Source organism: Archocentrus centrarchus, chromosome 17 (assembly GCF_007364275.1).
Source record: "Archocentrus centrarchus isolate MPI-CPG fArcCen1 chromosome 17, fArcCen1, whole genome shotgun sequence".
Taxonomy (NCBI): domain Eukaryota; kingdom Metazoa; phylum Chordata; class Actinopteri; order Cichliformes; family Cichlidae; genus Archocentrus; species Archocentrus centrarchus.
Genome location: NC_044362.1, coordinates 28,159,355 through 28,176,456, shown reverse-complemented (window position 1 = coordinate 28,176,456; position 17,102 = coordinate 28,159,355). Strand labels below are relative to the sequence as shown.

At 41.2% G+C, this 17,102-nt stretch overlaps 1 protein-coding gene across 1 annotated transcript; it reads right to left on the bottom strand.

The window, feature by feature from the left end:
• Nucleotides 1-5,005: 5,005 nt before the first annotated feature.
• Nucleotides 5,006-9,116, bottom strand: jcadb (junctional cadherin 5 associated b). The gene is made up of 2 exons (XM_030752886.1): nucleotides 5,864-9,116; nucleotides 5,006-5,046 (listed from the first exon to the last, which is right to left on the bottom strand). The coding sequence occupies exons 1-2, from the start codon at nucleotides 9,045-9,047 to the stop codon at nucleotides 5,036-5,038; spliced, it is 3,195 nt and encodes a 1,064-aa protein (XP_030608746.1). The 5' UTR covers nucleotides 9,048-9,116; the 3' UTR covers nucleotides 5,006-5,035.
• Between the last annotated feature and the right edge of the window lie 7,986 nt (nucleotides 9,117-17,102).

The window sequence follows — 17,102 nt, the reverse complement described above, 5'->3', positions numbered from 1 at the left end:
AGTGGGAAGGAAAAACTCCCTTTTAACAGGAAGGAAGCTCCAGCAGAACCAGGCTCAGGGAGGGGCAGTCATCTGCTGAGGGGCTGAGGGGAGAGAGACAGGACAAAAGACATGCTGTGGAAGAGAGTCAGAGGGGGAAAAAAGTGATTAAATGCAGAGTGGAGGATAAAAAGAGGCGAATGAAAAGAAACACTCGGTGCATCATTGGAACCCCCCAGCAGCCTAGGCCTATAACAGCATAACTAAGGGGTGGTTCAGGGTCACCTGGTCCAGCCCTAATTATAAGCTTGATCATAAAGGAAAGTTTTAAGTCTAATCTTAAAAATAGAGAGGGTGTCTGTCTCCCAAATCCAAACTGGGAGCTGGTTCCACAGAAGAGGGGCCTGAAAGCTGAAGGCTCTGCCTCCCATTCTACTCTTAAGTATCCTAGGAACTTAAGCCAGCAGTCTGAGAGCGCAGTGTGAAGCAGTCTGGGGTGATACGGTACTATGAGGTCTTTAAGATAAGATGAAGCCAGGGAGCCAATGAAGAGAAGCCAATATGGGAGAAATCTGCTCTCTCTTTCTAGTCCCTGTCAGTACTCTAGCTGCAGCATTTTGTATAACCACTGCAAACCTTTTTAAAATGACTGAAAATCTCCAGAGAAAGCTTAATTAGCTTTCTGTAACTAACTGTAACTAAAGCATTTTAGCATCGCAAATGAGAACTGCAAATCATGAAAGCTTCAAATTGCTAAACTGGACTGAAATAAAGCCTTTTACTGGTTTGCTATACTTATTTAATCATGGCTGGTAGTTGCTGTAATATTAGAGGCTACTGCAGGTAGCTAACACCTGGAATTGGTTCTGGCTACCAAAAAAAAAAAAAAAAAATTAAATTAATAATCAAATTGGCTACTTTATTATTTCAAGCTGTAGTTCTTTTGAAGCAGCAGTAACTACGTAGCTGTCGTGTGACCTCAGGTGCCTGCCAGTGTCAGCCCAGGGATGTGTCTGCATATTAATACATAAGCTGTGGTTACAAATATGATACCAAATGAAATGGTGTCACTGATATAGTAAGGTATATACTATACAGTTATACTATGTATGTAATCATTCATTCATGCTGACCCTCCTGATGTTAAAACACCTTCAGATGCTCTGATCGGGGATCTGGGGGTTTGGAGGTCGACTGGAGGCCTTGGTCTCCATGTTGAGTTATCAGAAGCTGCACGTACCTGAAGAAAGAATGCTGCACTCCCTTCTTATACTGTGCCCACAGCATAATGAAAAGACAGCCTACCTATATAGGGATCAATAAAGTATCACATAAGAGGCAGTAGTAATCTGACATTTCAGTCTCATCTTAGAAAAAAAGATGGCACACAGAGGAAATTGAAGAGGATGGATGCCCTCCAAGTCTCCCAGAGAGCATGCTGGGAGGTTTTTACAAGGTTCAGCTCAAGTATTGTCTTTGCCAACGCTTTGATCCAGCAAGTGGAGCTCAGTGTGACAGTCTGGCACAGTAATTGGGCTGAAATTGCCAGTACACAAGTGAACATGTGTGAAAACACTCACATATTTGTGCTTATACACTTATGCTTGCTTTCCATTGCCTTAACGCTGCTCAAAAAAAATAAAAGTCAGCTCTTTGAAAATGAAACTGTTCCATAATAAAGACTTACCCACTCAGGAAGCCCAGTTTCTTATGCTGATTTTTCTCTCATTTTTCATATTGTAGGGCAGTCTAAGTATGTATAGTTATAAAATATTTTGCATTGAACCTGCAATAAATACAGACAACAGTAACCGTCACAAACAGCATTTTCATGCAAAGAGTTTATTTATGAATCAGACTGCAGTATCATACAACAGTAGCACAATCATATGACTATGGATTATGCTCATATTTATAGATACAAAGATAAAGGCATGTCTTGAATGAAAAAAAAAAAGGAATGAGTTCTCTTTTGATTTACTCTAAAAATAGCTTTTAAATACTTGGCATAGTTTTGTAAATGAAATTATGAAACATAATGTTTTGCCCACTATTTGGATTGGAGTACCAAATGCAAATATACTTTATGAAAAACATTTTTTTTCCTCCTCTCTCTTGCATTTCATGCAAGGAAGAAAAAAAGATGTCAGTGAGTACAAAAAGCACTTAAATCTCATATGAAAATAGAAAATATTACAAGTGTGCATAATTACTTCATGTTGCACATAACCTGCAGTACAAAACGTCAAATGACACTATGTTCAAGTGTACCTGACATGCCAATTATTGGGGGGAGTGGGACGTATGTACTGAAATAGCTATTTAAATGTCATCAGGGGCAGTTTATACACAAGACCAAGGCAAGGCCCTTTAGTCTTTGAAATGAATTGAAAATGAGATGTGTTAGTAACTATGGGCGTGCCAGCTTGTCCTCCCTGTGATGCTGACTATGAGCTTGTCTTGAAACACTGAATCTCATCTCATTCTTATAATAAATTATGCTTTTTTTTTTCTTTTTTTTTTGTATTGTTTGAAGTTCACAGTTTTGGATTCAATGTTCCTACAGATAAACAGCACGAAGAGCAGAAACTATCTGCAATGCTACTGCACCTCTCCAGCCAGAGGGACGGCAGAACAGTAAGTTGTTGGTAAAAACCTAAGGTATGAAACAGTGCTTAGCACATTAATATTTGGCATTTCCTGGAGTGTAATGTAATGCACGCATCATAAGGCGACATGATAATTTCAGATTTACGTGAAATGTTTGAAATGCGGAGACAAAGGTCTGAGCTGATAAAATGCTACAACTGTAAAATGCTACATAACAGTTAGGTGACGATTAAACAGTGATGGATTCCTACAGATCTCTTGTTAATATGTTACACCAGTGAGACAGTCCTTTTATGGGAAAAACAAAAAGCACATACCTGCAAACTTGTTTTAATCCAAAAGGGAAATTTTGAATCATTGTTTAGCTTTTGAATCATAATGCAAAGTGCATATGTTATGCAGATATGTGTTTTTATTTTCTTTGCCTAAAATTGCATCCTACATTGTATCTTTTAGTGCAATAAGTGTTAGTGACAGCAGAACAATTTACACAAAATGAACACGCTGTGCGATGAAAGCAACAGAGAAAGGAAGGAGGCAGTTAGAAGGAAGAGGAAATGAAGGAAGGGTGAGAAGAAGGAAAAGAAAAAAAAATCCCAATTTTATTTCTAAACATGTTTTTTCTTTCTTTTTTTTTTTTTTTTGGCGGAAACAACAACAGAACAGTACATGGTTTGAATTGGAAGACATACAAAGACAGAAATAAGACACAGGTCAGGTCTGACCACCGACGTACAGCTGAGATGGACTGATGTGTCAAATATCACAAGGAGCGTCCAACACTGACTCTGTTAGCATGTGAAAAAGCACTATCAAATAGGAAATCATGGCACAATCAAAAAGTTTCCTTCAGGTTTAACTCCTGCAGTGACGAACCCTATTGCTCACTGAAACCAAAATCGTGTGATCAAGGCACACCACAGGGCCATCCCTTCTTATAATCACTCTGTTAGATTTTAAAGCACTAGAAAATTATGTATACTCTCAATATGATACTGTACACTTGTATGATACTTTCAGCTTGTTATAGGTGTGGAGAAATAAAATTTCATGGTTAAATACAAAATTTCTCTTAAAATATTTAAAATATACTTTATTTTGTACATTATGCAAACTGATTAACAATTCGATGATAACAAAAATAAATATTCCGTGAAATGTCGCCTCTTTGCGATACAGATGTATGAATGTAGATATATATCATGAAGTAAAGCAACCACCCCCCCCCCCCCCCCGTTAAGCACCCCTGTACCCTGACACAAATCCATTTCCCTGTAATATGATCTCAATGACGTGTTCACACTTAGACTCCTGACAATGTTTCCTACAGGTAGCTCCACTACACCACTGAGCTGTTTTTACTATATTGCTCTACATATCTTTTTTTTTTTTTTTAATTCTAAATCCCTATATCAATCTTTAATGTTTATCAAAGTTGCTGACCTTCATTTAAACTCAAGCTGTGCCCTTATTGCTTCCTGAAATTACCTGGAAATGGGAGCCATAGATTGGACTCGATCAGGAGACTAATCAGAGACTCCACCTGATCCAACCAGGAACTGCGCATCTGGTCAAGAAAGGCAACCCCCCCCCCCCCGCTAAAATAGGACCTTGAAGTTTACTGATCATGTCATGTCATGTGGTATAGAGTCACTCTTCACTGAAGAGCTCCGTGGGGTTATGGTTGCAGTGTGTACAAAAGCAATGAGAAAGGGCACAATGTCATTCAGTTTTAAAAAAAGAAAGGCTGATTTATCTCATCTGAAAATCAAAAACAGTTCTTTAGCCAAAGACAGTGATGTCCAGTTCTGAAACAGCTGTCGCCTTACCACAATCAAATACGCAGGTTATTTTGGTGTAGTTTAAATGCAACAGAACATGTGTGTGACAATAAGCCCCGCTATGTCTACATTAGGTTAAACATAAACACTTACATTCATATCCTCAACAGCTCGCCCGTAAACAAACAGAATCGTTCAGTATGCGAAAAATGTTTTCGCTGTGGACATTTTAGAAATTCTAGTATGCACGACAGAATTGCATAATGTCTGCCAATGAGAAAAGCATAGGGAGGATAGAATAGAAAGGACAAGCCGCTACAAGAAGACTAACTAGTAGAAACCCTATAAGAGGATGGGGTTGGGCATGGAGAACAGATGGGGTAGTGGGAAGTCGGTTTGGGAAGGCTGGGGAGGGGATTCTGGGTGGAAGTTGCCCCACAAGTTAAAGAGGCACCTCCCTTTGGCAGTGGAACAGCACTCTTAGTAGTCAACGCAGCGCCGAGGGTGAGGGTGTACACAATGCTCTTGTCGGACAAGAAGGCAATTTCAGTGTCAAGATGAGATGAAGGCATTCTAGTAGGCAGCCAGGTCACAGTGTTGGAGCTAAAAACCTCAGATGGAGATGGTGGACGCAGTCTTTCTACACTGTCTCCCCTCAGCTGGGATCATTGGGGTTCTGAGACATGAAGAAGAAAGATATTCATTCACAAAGGAGTATTTATTTCTTTTTTTAGCAAATAGGTATTATCTTACAAATCTAAATTGTCTAATTTGCCAAAGATTTTCAAAGTGCAAAGTCTGGAAAAATGACAAAAACTGTCAAAAATAGCTCACTTTTTCAAGCGTGTTCAACTTTGTTTTCCATTTTTGTCAGTTTGCTAAAAGGAAACAGGATTGTTTCTTGTGCTCTCCTTTTTACTAAATGTTATCTTGTGAATTTGTATTTTTAATACAGAAATGCCCATACAGTATGAAAAACAAACACAAAACAGACGCTTGGTTAAGCCAACTCTTTTATTCTCGTTACATCCACCAGGCCACCTTAGAGGTGTTTAAGGTCAGTTTTCCGAGTTGGCATGCCCACTCGGAAGTTTTATGACGGAACACAAGAGACTTGATTTACAAGTTAATATCTTCTAATTTTTGAAACTATTCTTGCTTATAATATACCAAAACTTAACCTTAATCCTGCCTCTTACTGGTTTGCTGACGACCTGGTGGTTGTTAAGAGGTTAAATAATTTAATGCTTCACTTTTTTGTTATTTAGCAAATAGTGACTAATGTGAGGATCTGTGCAGTCATCCTAAGGCACACATTACAAAGCTGTTATGGAATTAAAAATGTGTTTTGGGGGGGGGGGGGGGGGGGGGGTTGTATTTGGTAAGCTATTAATGTTACTGTTACTGATTACATTACCCTGGATATGAATTGTTTTTAGAGTCAGTCCTTAAAATTTTTCCACATTTTTCCACATTTATTCTAAATGTCTTACCTGAGAGAGGTGACTTCTCTTCATCTGGCAACACTGTCTCTGGGTCCTCCTGTGAATCAGTGACCTCTTGCTCATTGTCTTTGCCCGTTTGAGGAGCAGGATTGAGCTCCTCTGCTTGTACTTCCCTGCCCTCCCCTTCTGCCTCTGTCTCCCCTTCCCCAGAGTCAGTACTCCTGATGCTTAAGCGCCTCACGCGATACATAACATCCACGTCTCTCATCCGAGCAAGTCGCTCAACTGCCACCCGACCTGGAGAAATAGCCAGTTTGTTCTGCAATGCTTCAATTCGCTGGGAGGGGCCCTTGCTCCTCCGCTCACCCTCCAAGCTAAGAGATAATCTGCGGTCTAGGTTTGGGGGGACTGAAAGTGGCAGTCTATCCGGCGGAAACTCTGGTAACCCGGGGAGGTCTCGCCCCAGATGTGTCCGTAGACCAAGTCTATGCTCTGGCATAGCAAATGGCTTCTTCTCTTGCTCCTGCTTGTCAGCTGGCATTGCATTGTCTTGTGCCTCAGCTGTCTGTTGGCCTGCACTGCCTTCAGGTGTTTCTCCTGCAGTGGCTTCTTTATCTTCTAATTTTTCTTCCTTAGTTCCTGTTTCATTAACACTCTGTTCCTCTGTGACTTGGGGGTCTGTAGGCAGATCAGTTGCTAATACTGTGACTGCAGAGGAGAGATCCTCTGTAGCTCCATGCGCTGGTATGCTCTCAGCAGGATTAACTATGCACAAACTGTCCAAGTTTTCTGCTTGAGCACGGTCTGTTTTTTCACCCTCTCCCACATTCTCCTGTGTCAGTAAATGCTGCTCCCTTTCTTCAGGACACACTTCAGAACCTGACTGATTTAAACATGACTCGCTTGGCTCCTCTGTTTTTGTATCTTCTGCTGGACTTTCTAATGCCGTGCATTGTGGCGGACTGCCATTTTGATTGGCCGAGCTGTCTGAGCTGTTCTCCTCGTGAAGTGGAGGCAATGGACCCTGTCTCATTTGATTCTCAAGCTCTCTTTTACAAATAGGGCACTCCTCCTCTGATTCAGCGCTGAGATCTTGAAGAGTCTCTGTGTCATTAGGTCTGGAATGGCCTGCAGATGCTTTACTGACATCCGACGGGTCTCTAGACTGACGCAAAGCCTGGCATATGTCTTCATAATCTGGAGGACTAGTGAGTGTAGAGGCATCCTGCATGGGCTGTCTATCTGCCCATGGCACCTCAGCTGCTGTGGTGTGCGTTGCTGGACTAAAGTCACAAAGAGGTGTTTCGATTGGCTCATCTGGCAGGTCTAGCTTTACTGTCCTGCCATCATTGCTCCTTCTGCGCGAAAGATGCGCAACAACCCTGTATTCTCTGAAGCCTGTCTCCCGAGGTGGCACCGGGAGCTCCTCCCTAAGCTGCTTGCTGAAGGTTACCGACTTTGTTGCAGGCCTGGAGAAGGCGCTCTTCACTTCCCTGTATTCCGGGTCAACAGACCAGCTTACTGCACTGCGCCTAAGGCTGCTGGGCTTGTTGAGAGGTTCTGATGTCAGTCGGATTTTGATACGCTCAGGGATTTGGACGGAACCATTTGGGACTTTATTGCTGGCAGTACCTAGCTCCAAGATGTCTTTGTAGGCTTCGTTAAGGTCCTCTATGCACTTGTCAACACTGGCCTGTTTGCTGCTCTGTTGCTGCTGCTGATCCTGGACTTCTTTTTTAATAGTCTCCAGCTCTTTGACTGCATCCCATGGTCGCTGGCTGGCGGGTTTCAAAAGGAACGACTCAAATTTCTCCTGTCCTTTGTTTGCTGCTGGTTTGGTCTCCTCCACATTTCCTGAGGGTGGTACTGCTGGCTGCTGAGCTGTGCTCTTGTTCAGCTGGTTGGAGAAGGTGGAGGTCAGGGAGAAGGCGCTGTTGCTTGAAAGTTTCAGGCTCTTCACTCCCTTTATAGGAAAACTGAAGGGAGTGCCCACTACACCGCTGCTATCAGAGCTTACTTCAGTGCCAGGAGGAACAGGGTCTTGTTGTGCTTCCTTGTTTTCAGGGGCAGCTTTTCGGGCCTCTGGGCTAGTTTGTGTCTCCTGATCTCGATACTGGTTTGCAGGCCAGGATCCTGACAGCTTCAGCTCCTTGTAGTGATTTATCTTAGGGGGTCTACAGGGTAGTTTTTTAAACATTTTGCTGCTTGCTCTACTGCTTGTTTTGCTGCTCGCTATGCTACCAGTTAGTGCTTGCAGCTCAGCTTCAGCTGAAGATGTGCTTTGGAGACTTTGGTTTGTTAAATGGCCAGTTTTGTTGCCACTGGGACTGTCCGCTGGGTCTGGCGACTTCTCATTGTTATTATTCTGATCACGAATTGTACCAGTGAGCTGCGGAGTAACGGGGACAGACACCAAACAAAAAATTGTTTCACTGAGTCTCTTTTTCAGATTCTTGGTTTTGTCTTTTTCTGGTGGTTCAGGTTGCTCTGCCTTTTTTACTTCTGTCACAGTTTCAGACACACCCTGGTCAGCCGGCTTACATGGAGGTGGCGGTGGTTTACCCAGAATAGATGAAGGTAAAAATGGAGTACGGGTTTGCTCCGAAGCTACACTGTCACTTTTTTTGTTTATTCCCCTGTTGGGCCATCGATTACTGCTGTCACTGTCACTGGGAGCTGTTTTACGGGTTTCGGTATTGGGAGCTGGCCCCTGTTGGGGAGGAAAGGCACTATCATGTGTAGATTGTCCTAAAATCTTAGTGGACGGAATCTCTTTGTTGATGATGCGTGTCTTGTCTGAATCTGTTAGAGAACTTCCGCCAGGCCCTCCTGAGATTTGTTTCGCTCTTGGGTCTTCAGTGGGTAATTGACGGGCATGACCTGGTTGTTCTTCGTGTCCAGAAGAAAGTACCTGTTTTCGATAGGACGCACTACGTTCTCCATAAGGTTCCAGCCAGGAACTACTTGCCTGTCTGTAAAACCACCTTCCAGGATCTGACATGGGCATCTGCAAAGCTTCTGCCCTCCATCTTAAGTTTGCCATTTCATTGCGGTTAACTGAAACTGCTCTTGGAGGTGGGGCTCTTTTATAAGATGGGGGCGGGATATAGCCAGGAGGCTCCATTCCTGTGATGGCAGAATGTTGTGCGAAATAGTCTTGTCTTAGCTCCCCACCCCTTGGATAATAGATAGGCCTGTCTTTTTGTTTGACACCCTGGTCAATAGCAAGCATTTCTGCGCTACCCCTAGTCTGCTGGTGAATCTCGTATGATGGAGGCTTTAAAGGCCTACTGAACCTGGGCTTTGGTAAAAGTGCAACATGGCTGCTTGGCCCAATATTCCTACCCCACCGGTCCCGGCCACCGCCGTAGATGTACCTACTATAGGGCCCAGAGAAGACAGTGCTGCTCATCCTCTGTCTATCAGGTAGGCTTGGCCTTGATGGAATGAGCTCTCTGCTGTCACGTCTGTCAGGTGACAATACTCTGGGAAGAGACTGAGACTTTGCTTTAGTTCTAGGGTGAAAAAAACCCTCCGGTGTCCTCAGTCGGTAGTGGTCCAGAGCCCACCGTTCCCCATCCCCATCCGACAGCTGCCTTCCCAGGCCCACAGCAGGCCTCCACTCCTCTGTTCCAAGGCTCTGGCACTTCCTCTCCCCGGTCACTCTCAACTGACCAGGGCCTGCGTCTGGGTCCCTTAGCCAGGAAATGTCCTCCCATAGCTGCTGCGCTTGCCTCTCTGCCCTGTATTCCTCTGCTGTGATCAGGGCCTGTGGCCTCCAAGCTCCAGCAGAGGCCCTCAGCTCCCTGCCGTCAGCATAGTCCAGAAGGATGCTGAAGTCCTGGCCTCGCCTCCGCCAGTAGGAAACATCCCTCTCGTCATGGCTCAGTGGCTCTGAATAAGTCAAACTAGGAACATCGTAGAACCTATAAAAAGAAAAAGAAGCCCAGTGTTAATAAAATAACTTGCAGTCATTTAACAGTGTTTCTTTCATTACAGAGGTTATGAAATGAGTTGCAGCTAAAACATAGCCATCAGGCCTGGACGTACAGACAAACAATAAACTATCTAGAATGAAAAGAGCTTTCTAAAACATATTTCACAAGATTGTATTATCTCAGTTTATTTGATAATAGATTAAAGCAATATCATCCACTTGAAATGTGATCAGTGGTAAATATTAAAAGTGGCATGCCCATGCCAGTCCCAGACATGTGTTTTGGCTTTGGCAGTATAGGCTTTCCAAAACAACTTAATCAAAGAGAGCCAGCACATATGAGACAGAAGTGCTTAAGTCAGTGGCTCCAAAGTCCTTTGAAGACACCATGAAATTGTGATGCTACTGCAATATGATCTGCATATTAAATTGTGCTGACCTTATCTTGGAAGCTGGTCATCTGGACAGTGACTACGGTTCTTTAAAAAAAGTGTGATATGAAAGAGAAAGTGGCTCTGTCCCTGTGTTTATTTTATCACATACCTTAGCAGTCCCTTTGGCCTACAGTACATATAATAACCTTTAAACTGAACATACAATAAACAGTCAACTTGCAAAACTGTGTCACACCAAAAGTGAATGTAAAAAACCAGAAGAGCCTTTTTTTTTTTTCATTGTTGCTCATGTAAATATGCATGAGCAACAAACATGCAATCAAAATCATTTCTATAATTTTAAAAATGCTTGATGAAACTAATATAAAATGGCAACTGTGTGACGAGTTACTGTTGGCAGGTTCACAACTGTGGTTCCAGAACAGTGTGATAAAGCAGTGCTGCCTGGAGATAAATTTAGTTATGGTCCCATAATCACCTCTTAGGTTCGGGATAAGGCTGCAGTGCGTGCTGAACTGCCAAAACAATTATTTTAGATGAAATATACTAAATGATAACACTTTAGTCTAAAAAAAAATAGATTTTCTTTATGTGCACTGAGGGATTTGTTCCATTACACTGAATTTTCTGATTTTTTTTTTTTAATTAATCGTGTTAATTTTCTTGCCGTAGTGAATCAAGGGAAACTTTTGTGACTTCCATGAATATCCCCAAGGTCATCAGTCACATCTGAGCACGTTTTAAGCCACCCTGATGACAGCTGATCATAGTGACAGAGGGAGTGTAGGCTAAAATGCTTATTGAAATTCAAACATAACCATAAGATCTTTCAGAAAAATAAATTAACTACATTTTTCTCAGCATAGTTAACTCATATTATAAAGCAGCTTCATGCAAACTCTCGTTTGCCATTAGCAATTCATTAAAAATACAAATGTAATCATATGTATATGCATGCATGGTTATAAATATGCACAAAAAAGTCTCGTTACAATAAATGTTTAAAAAATGTAACATCAGAGAAAGACTGAATGAACAGTTAGCCTCCATCCAGTATCTGCAGTGCACTAAATCCCTGTTAGTCTCATTCATTTAAGCAGCAAAGTCAATGGATCATCCTCAGCAGCATATGCTACTGTATGGCTGAGGGGAGCTGCGCTGTGCACACTTGCCCAGCAACATGCTTACATCACAGAGCACGTGCTGGGCGTGATTCAGTGTGCCAGTGTTTACAGTGGAGTGATTACGCGCCTGTCTTGAGGCATGTTCAGTCCTCCTCAGTTTGCTCACTGTCTAGTGCTGCTGTTTACATCTGCCTGCCTGGTGGAGGCTGTGTAGATGATTCCAGTGCCTGGGTGGGCTCTACAGAGATGCGAGCCATGTCTCTGTGCAGGCATGTACACAGCTCAAACAAGTGCAAAGGCACCTTTCACAATTCCTCATATCCCAGCATAAGATATGTCAGGAGTGCTGCTGCAGCCACAGGATTCTGCAGCTCTAGAAGGAAGGGAAGAGAAGAGGAGGAGAAAAAAAAAACCCTACGCAGTGCAGACTCAGTTTTGCATGCAATACTGACGGGCCCCAGTGAGAAGTGGGGAGAGGAAAGAGAAGGAAAGGGAAGGTGTAGGGTGTGGGGGATTGCAAGAGAGAGGGAAAAAAAGAAAACACTCACCCACTATCTGTGGCAAGAGAATCACCCAAGGGCTGAGTGTCACCTAGGATACCAATGCCGATTTCTTTTCTCCTTTGGATCCTATCCCCACTCTCGGTGTCTGCGCCGGGGTAGCCCTTCATCAGTGCCTGCCTGCTGCCATAGATGCCCGTGATAGATGCCCCCCGGTCTGCCTCATACCCATTCAGCGTCCCCCGGCCAGCCCTGTTGTCCACAAGTTCACGCTGGCAATCAGCAGGGCGCTTGTCATAAGGCGTGGCAGACGGAGGTTCACTCTTGGGCAATTTATATCCGTGGGAAATGAGAAGGTCCTCCACGCTGTACATGGTGGTGTCTCTCTCACTTCTGGGCAGGAGGGCAAAGGTGGGTGTGTTGCCTTATGCGCAGTGCTGCTGGTGGAAGCTGGAGCACGGCTGCTCAGCAGAGGCCATCACTAAAGAGAGGACAAGGGAGGGAAGAGGCAGCATGTAGGAGATTATTTGTGCATTCGAAGCATGCTTAAGAAAGAAAATGGGTGCATTCCCTGTCAAAATCTGTTAAATTATTTCAGCACATGCTATATTGACAGTTCCACAAGATTTGCCTTAAAATTAAACATTGACATAAGCTAAATGTACATGTTTTTTTTTTTGTTTTTTGCAAACATAATCTTGTTTCTGGCTGCAACTCTGAAATGTAGAGCTACAGTTTTAAAGGTGAATTTAAAGCTCTGCTCAATTTGACTGTGAACACGGAACAAGTCTAGAAATCAGAAAGTGTGTATTGCGAGCCACACCCTCTGTTCTTTCCCAAAGTGTCTGAAACCATTATCTAGTGTAAGAATTGCCAAATTGAGAATTGTTCTCGTCCTATTAAACCACTGTCCACATAATGATTTCTCCACCCTTTGTCAGACAGCAGTGCAGTGGAAAATGTGATACAGTAACTGCAAAGCAAGCAGGTTTTAGGTGGAACATTCGTCATCAGTCATGACAATCACTTATTGTTCTGCAGACACTCAGAGCAGGCAGAAACTGCAACATATTCTTATATATGAAGTTATAAGAGATTAAATACTTCAATCAGTCTGTTTCAAACACGCTTCAGTATCAGTGTCGCTGCATCGTATATTCACCTTCTAGCTAACTTTTTAATGCTGCATACCACTCCCATATGCCAACAGAAGAAGGAAAATACTGGGTATTTTTTTACCCAGTATAAAATAATTTACACAATATTCAGTTTTCCATGTGTCTGTGCTGCGTATGAGCATGCATAGTGTGCAAGTTGCCAGATTTCTTGCGTCCTAATGGCATCAGAAAAAATTGTGCTACATTTATGACGTAATTAAAGTGATTCAGGTCTTGAATCTTAAAGTGTTGTTCAAAGTTGAAGTCTGAGTTGAAATGAACTTTAAATTCAGATGTGAAAGGACTTGAAAAACAAATAAAAATGCATTAAAATATGAAATATTATCCCATATCGTAAACTTTTAGCTTGTACTCTTCCATGTCTATTCTCTTATTATCATGTATGTTCTTTAATTTCTCTTAAATTTTGTACAGAAAGACCCTGCTGGGCACAACATATTGTCTTTATTTTATTATATGTTCTCGGACAAAGATGCTGTTGACTAAAAATCAACCAAACCAAATCTTTCTAGGTCACCACACTAGGCAAGGCCATCATTAATATAAATCTGCAAAAAAAAGAAAAACATAATTTTTTTTTAGGTTTTCTCATCATGTTGTGGTGGTTCCTTTATCAAATTGTACAATTTGATGAACAAATAACTTTCATGTGTTTTCTAAAACATGAGCTGGTGATTATTTTCATCAACAAGTAGTCTGATGATTACTGTCTTAGTAAATCAAATATTTGTGAGTGTGTTTAAAATGTCAGAAAATGGGCAGATATATCATGAGTATGAATAACACATCAATTTCCATGCATATATGTATGACATAAAAAGCTTAGATATGATTTCAGAAACATGCTTCATGTGCCATGCTATTTATACACAATTCCTCACACTTAGGTCACTCCTTAAAACACAAGAGAAAGTCAGTTATTCTAAAATCATAATGGTTTATTGGTATATCAATATTAGTTTTCTGTTGCTAAATGGATTCAATACAAAATCATTTATTTTTAGCTCTAAATGTACAGCAACAAGTAGAACAACATACGACTGCTGTTGTACTGGTGCTTGAACACAGTCTAAATTTTAATTTTTGTCTGTTAGCATGTTCATTTGTTTGTGTGTGCATGTGAATACACAACCATGTCTTCCAGCCTGATTTATTAATTAGTGGCTATGACAGTCTGTCCTGCCTGCAGATGACAGTGGATGGCTTATAAAACAGTAACTCGGTGTTTAAAGGCTTCGCACACAGTAGCATTTTGGCGAATCGTGGACTTTAATAGTGGCTCACTTTCCATTATGAAGGTGTCACTTAAAGGACGAGCACAGTGTTGGATCAAAGATGCTGGTGTTAAAATAGACTTACATACACCGCTCATTTGGGAATTGATCATAGCAAACACTTTTACTTATTTCTGTGCTGGAAACTGCTGAGTTGCAGCTCCATTAATGTTTATGTTAAGATAAATTACGGGTGGAGGACATGTGACAAAACTAATCAGTAATTAAATGTGATTCAAGGATATGCAGACAGTTTAATATCTGACCGATAATAGTCTACAAGGCTGTCGTGAACAGTACATTTACTATGTCTCTGTAGAAGTTATCAGGAGAAGGTTGTGTAGTGTGCAAGAACAAAATGCACTACTTTATAACTTTTAATAAATGAATGCATTTAAATAAGCTGAAAATGAGCTTGATATTAGTTTCATATCTGGGCTTATCTCAGAAAAAGGAAATTTGGTGCTTTTCTTCTGCCCAATGCATAATTGATATGTCATTAAAGGGCAACACATACATTTTACACAATGTCACAATGCACGATCTCTTTATTTATTTATTTGTGGGAGTAACTTAATATTATTGTCAGTATTAAAGCCCAACCAACAGGATTTTTAAGATCAATACTGACACCAATATTTAGTGATTGAAATATCTGATATTCCAGTATATCAGCCGGTATTTGTTTTTCTGTCATAGATTCAAAACGTAAACAGAATTCCCTAACATTTCTTATGTGTAGTTAATTATTTACTCACTTAAACGCTGCCCAACCCTCCTCGGATCAGCTGGTTGTTGTGTTTGTGGTGTTTGGAAGCAGTTGCCAACAGTGAAGCTGCAGAGTGCCCTCTGGTGGACAACACTCGTAACGCGGTTGAAGGTCGTTTCTCCTCTCTCTCCTTTACTTTTTAAATTGTCATTTAATGGCCGCTGTAAAAGCTAATATCAGCCGATATTATCAGCCTGCTGATAATATTAATCAAGCTTCAGTCCACATATAAACATTATGTTTTTTTTGTTTTTTTTTTACATCGTGTGTTAAATTTAGCTTACAATTTGATAACTGTTAATATGAACAGACAATTGTGTTATTTCATTATCAGTTGAGCTGTTTGACTATTTTCTTGATTATGGATTCATTCCCTTATTTTGTTTGCTGGCAGCTGTCAAAAACCAAAACATGTTTTTCAAAGACAAGCAGAAAATTCTTCTATATGAAAGGCTAAAAACCAGCAAAACTTTGCCTTTTTCCTTAAAATTACTTCATCCATTCTAACAAATTATTTATTACACATCGATATATTGGCATAATATTGGCAGTGGCTCGCTTACTGATACTGACAAGTAAGATGGCATTTACCAGTGTCAACCTGATGCGTTGTCTGTTGTTTAACATCCATTTTAATTTGGCTAAATGTTCAAAAACAGCATCAGGGCCAGCTAAAAGTAACAAAGGTTAAGGTTAAAGTTACAACAAAGGTTTCTTTGTTTCCTTAGAACAATAAAGGAGAATAAAACAACTAAAAACAAAAAAGAAATTACACAAGAAATATCGATATTGGAATTGTCTGTTGGTCAAATTTTTAAATATTGTGTTGGTATCAGCCCTGTATTTAGTCTATTGATTTTTCTTTCATTCATTTAAATGATAAGATATGTAGCGCTAAACTGGACTGCGGCTGGAAAAACAAGTAAGATTTCAGGATATTTAATATATTAATTAATTTATTTGCTCCATGTACATCAAGGACACAGCACATGCATTATATAAAGAATCGCTGCATTCAAATGATTTGAAAAATTCTCTCTTTTCCTCTTGACCTTAAGGTGACCTTAACATTTTTCCCTCCATAACTTTGTCCACTTTGCAGTTAGGAGTTACCCCTGGTGTGGGAGCTTATATTATACTGCATGATTCACTATAGTGCTTCAGATCAGCCTATAGCCTGGAGATAATTAATGCTATCCAGATACAGGAAATCTCCACTTTAAGACCACACTGTATGTGACCACATTTTCAAGGACATGTGTGAACAGTGGTGATGAATTTATTAATGTCATTGAAACTTCACTGACTAAACAAGTCTAAGCAGAGCCCAAAATAACATTAAAAATCAGCATGTTGAAAACTGGGCTTATAAGTCCTCCAACTATTACAGGCTCTTCAAGCGGAGTGAATAGGTAGTGTGGTTAATGCAGCAAAAATCAACTCAAGGGCTTCTTGAATCAGCCAAATCCAGAACAGTGAGAACGGGCTCGTGGAGAAAAGTAGCTTCCTTTAACACAGAGTTTTATCAGAGGGAACCAGAGCGAGCCAGACACGCGGTGGCTCTTTTTTGACAAGGTCACAGCTTCAAATGATTGCAGTAGAAATATGGCACACCAGACTTTTTTGCATAGCAACAACAAAACTACCATTAATAATCACAACAAAGGTCTGTTTTTAAAAAATATAAACATTACTGATAAACCAATGGATGTGAGAGTTTTGTGTGCGAGGTAGACAAACAGTAAGGTCAGCCGGTGTGAAAGTTGCTGCTGAGGGTCTTTCATTAGCTGGTAATTACTGCCATTAAGGGAGAAGCTGTTTTCTGCTTTTGGAAACATTGATCAATTTTTATATGACGAGCCTCGATTTCTAACTTCGCTGCACAGCCTGAAAAACACAACTTAAACTTGGAGGCTGAACAAAAATTCACTTTTATAAAATTCAGTCTCACTGACCACCCTCCCACCTAAGCATCCTCCTGGAACATCCCTCCACCCGCCACCCCCCCCCCCCCTCCAGTGTGCAGCCAGGCCTGGAAGACTGCATGCACAGGTAGTGGTTACTGTAACACATCAGCACTAGCAGGCAGCACCACCCTAACTGCTAAGGG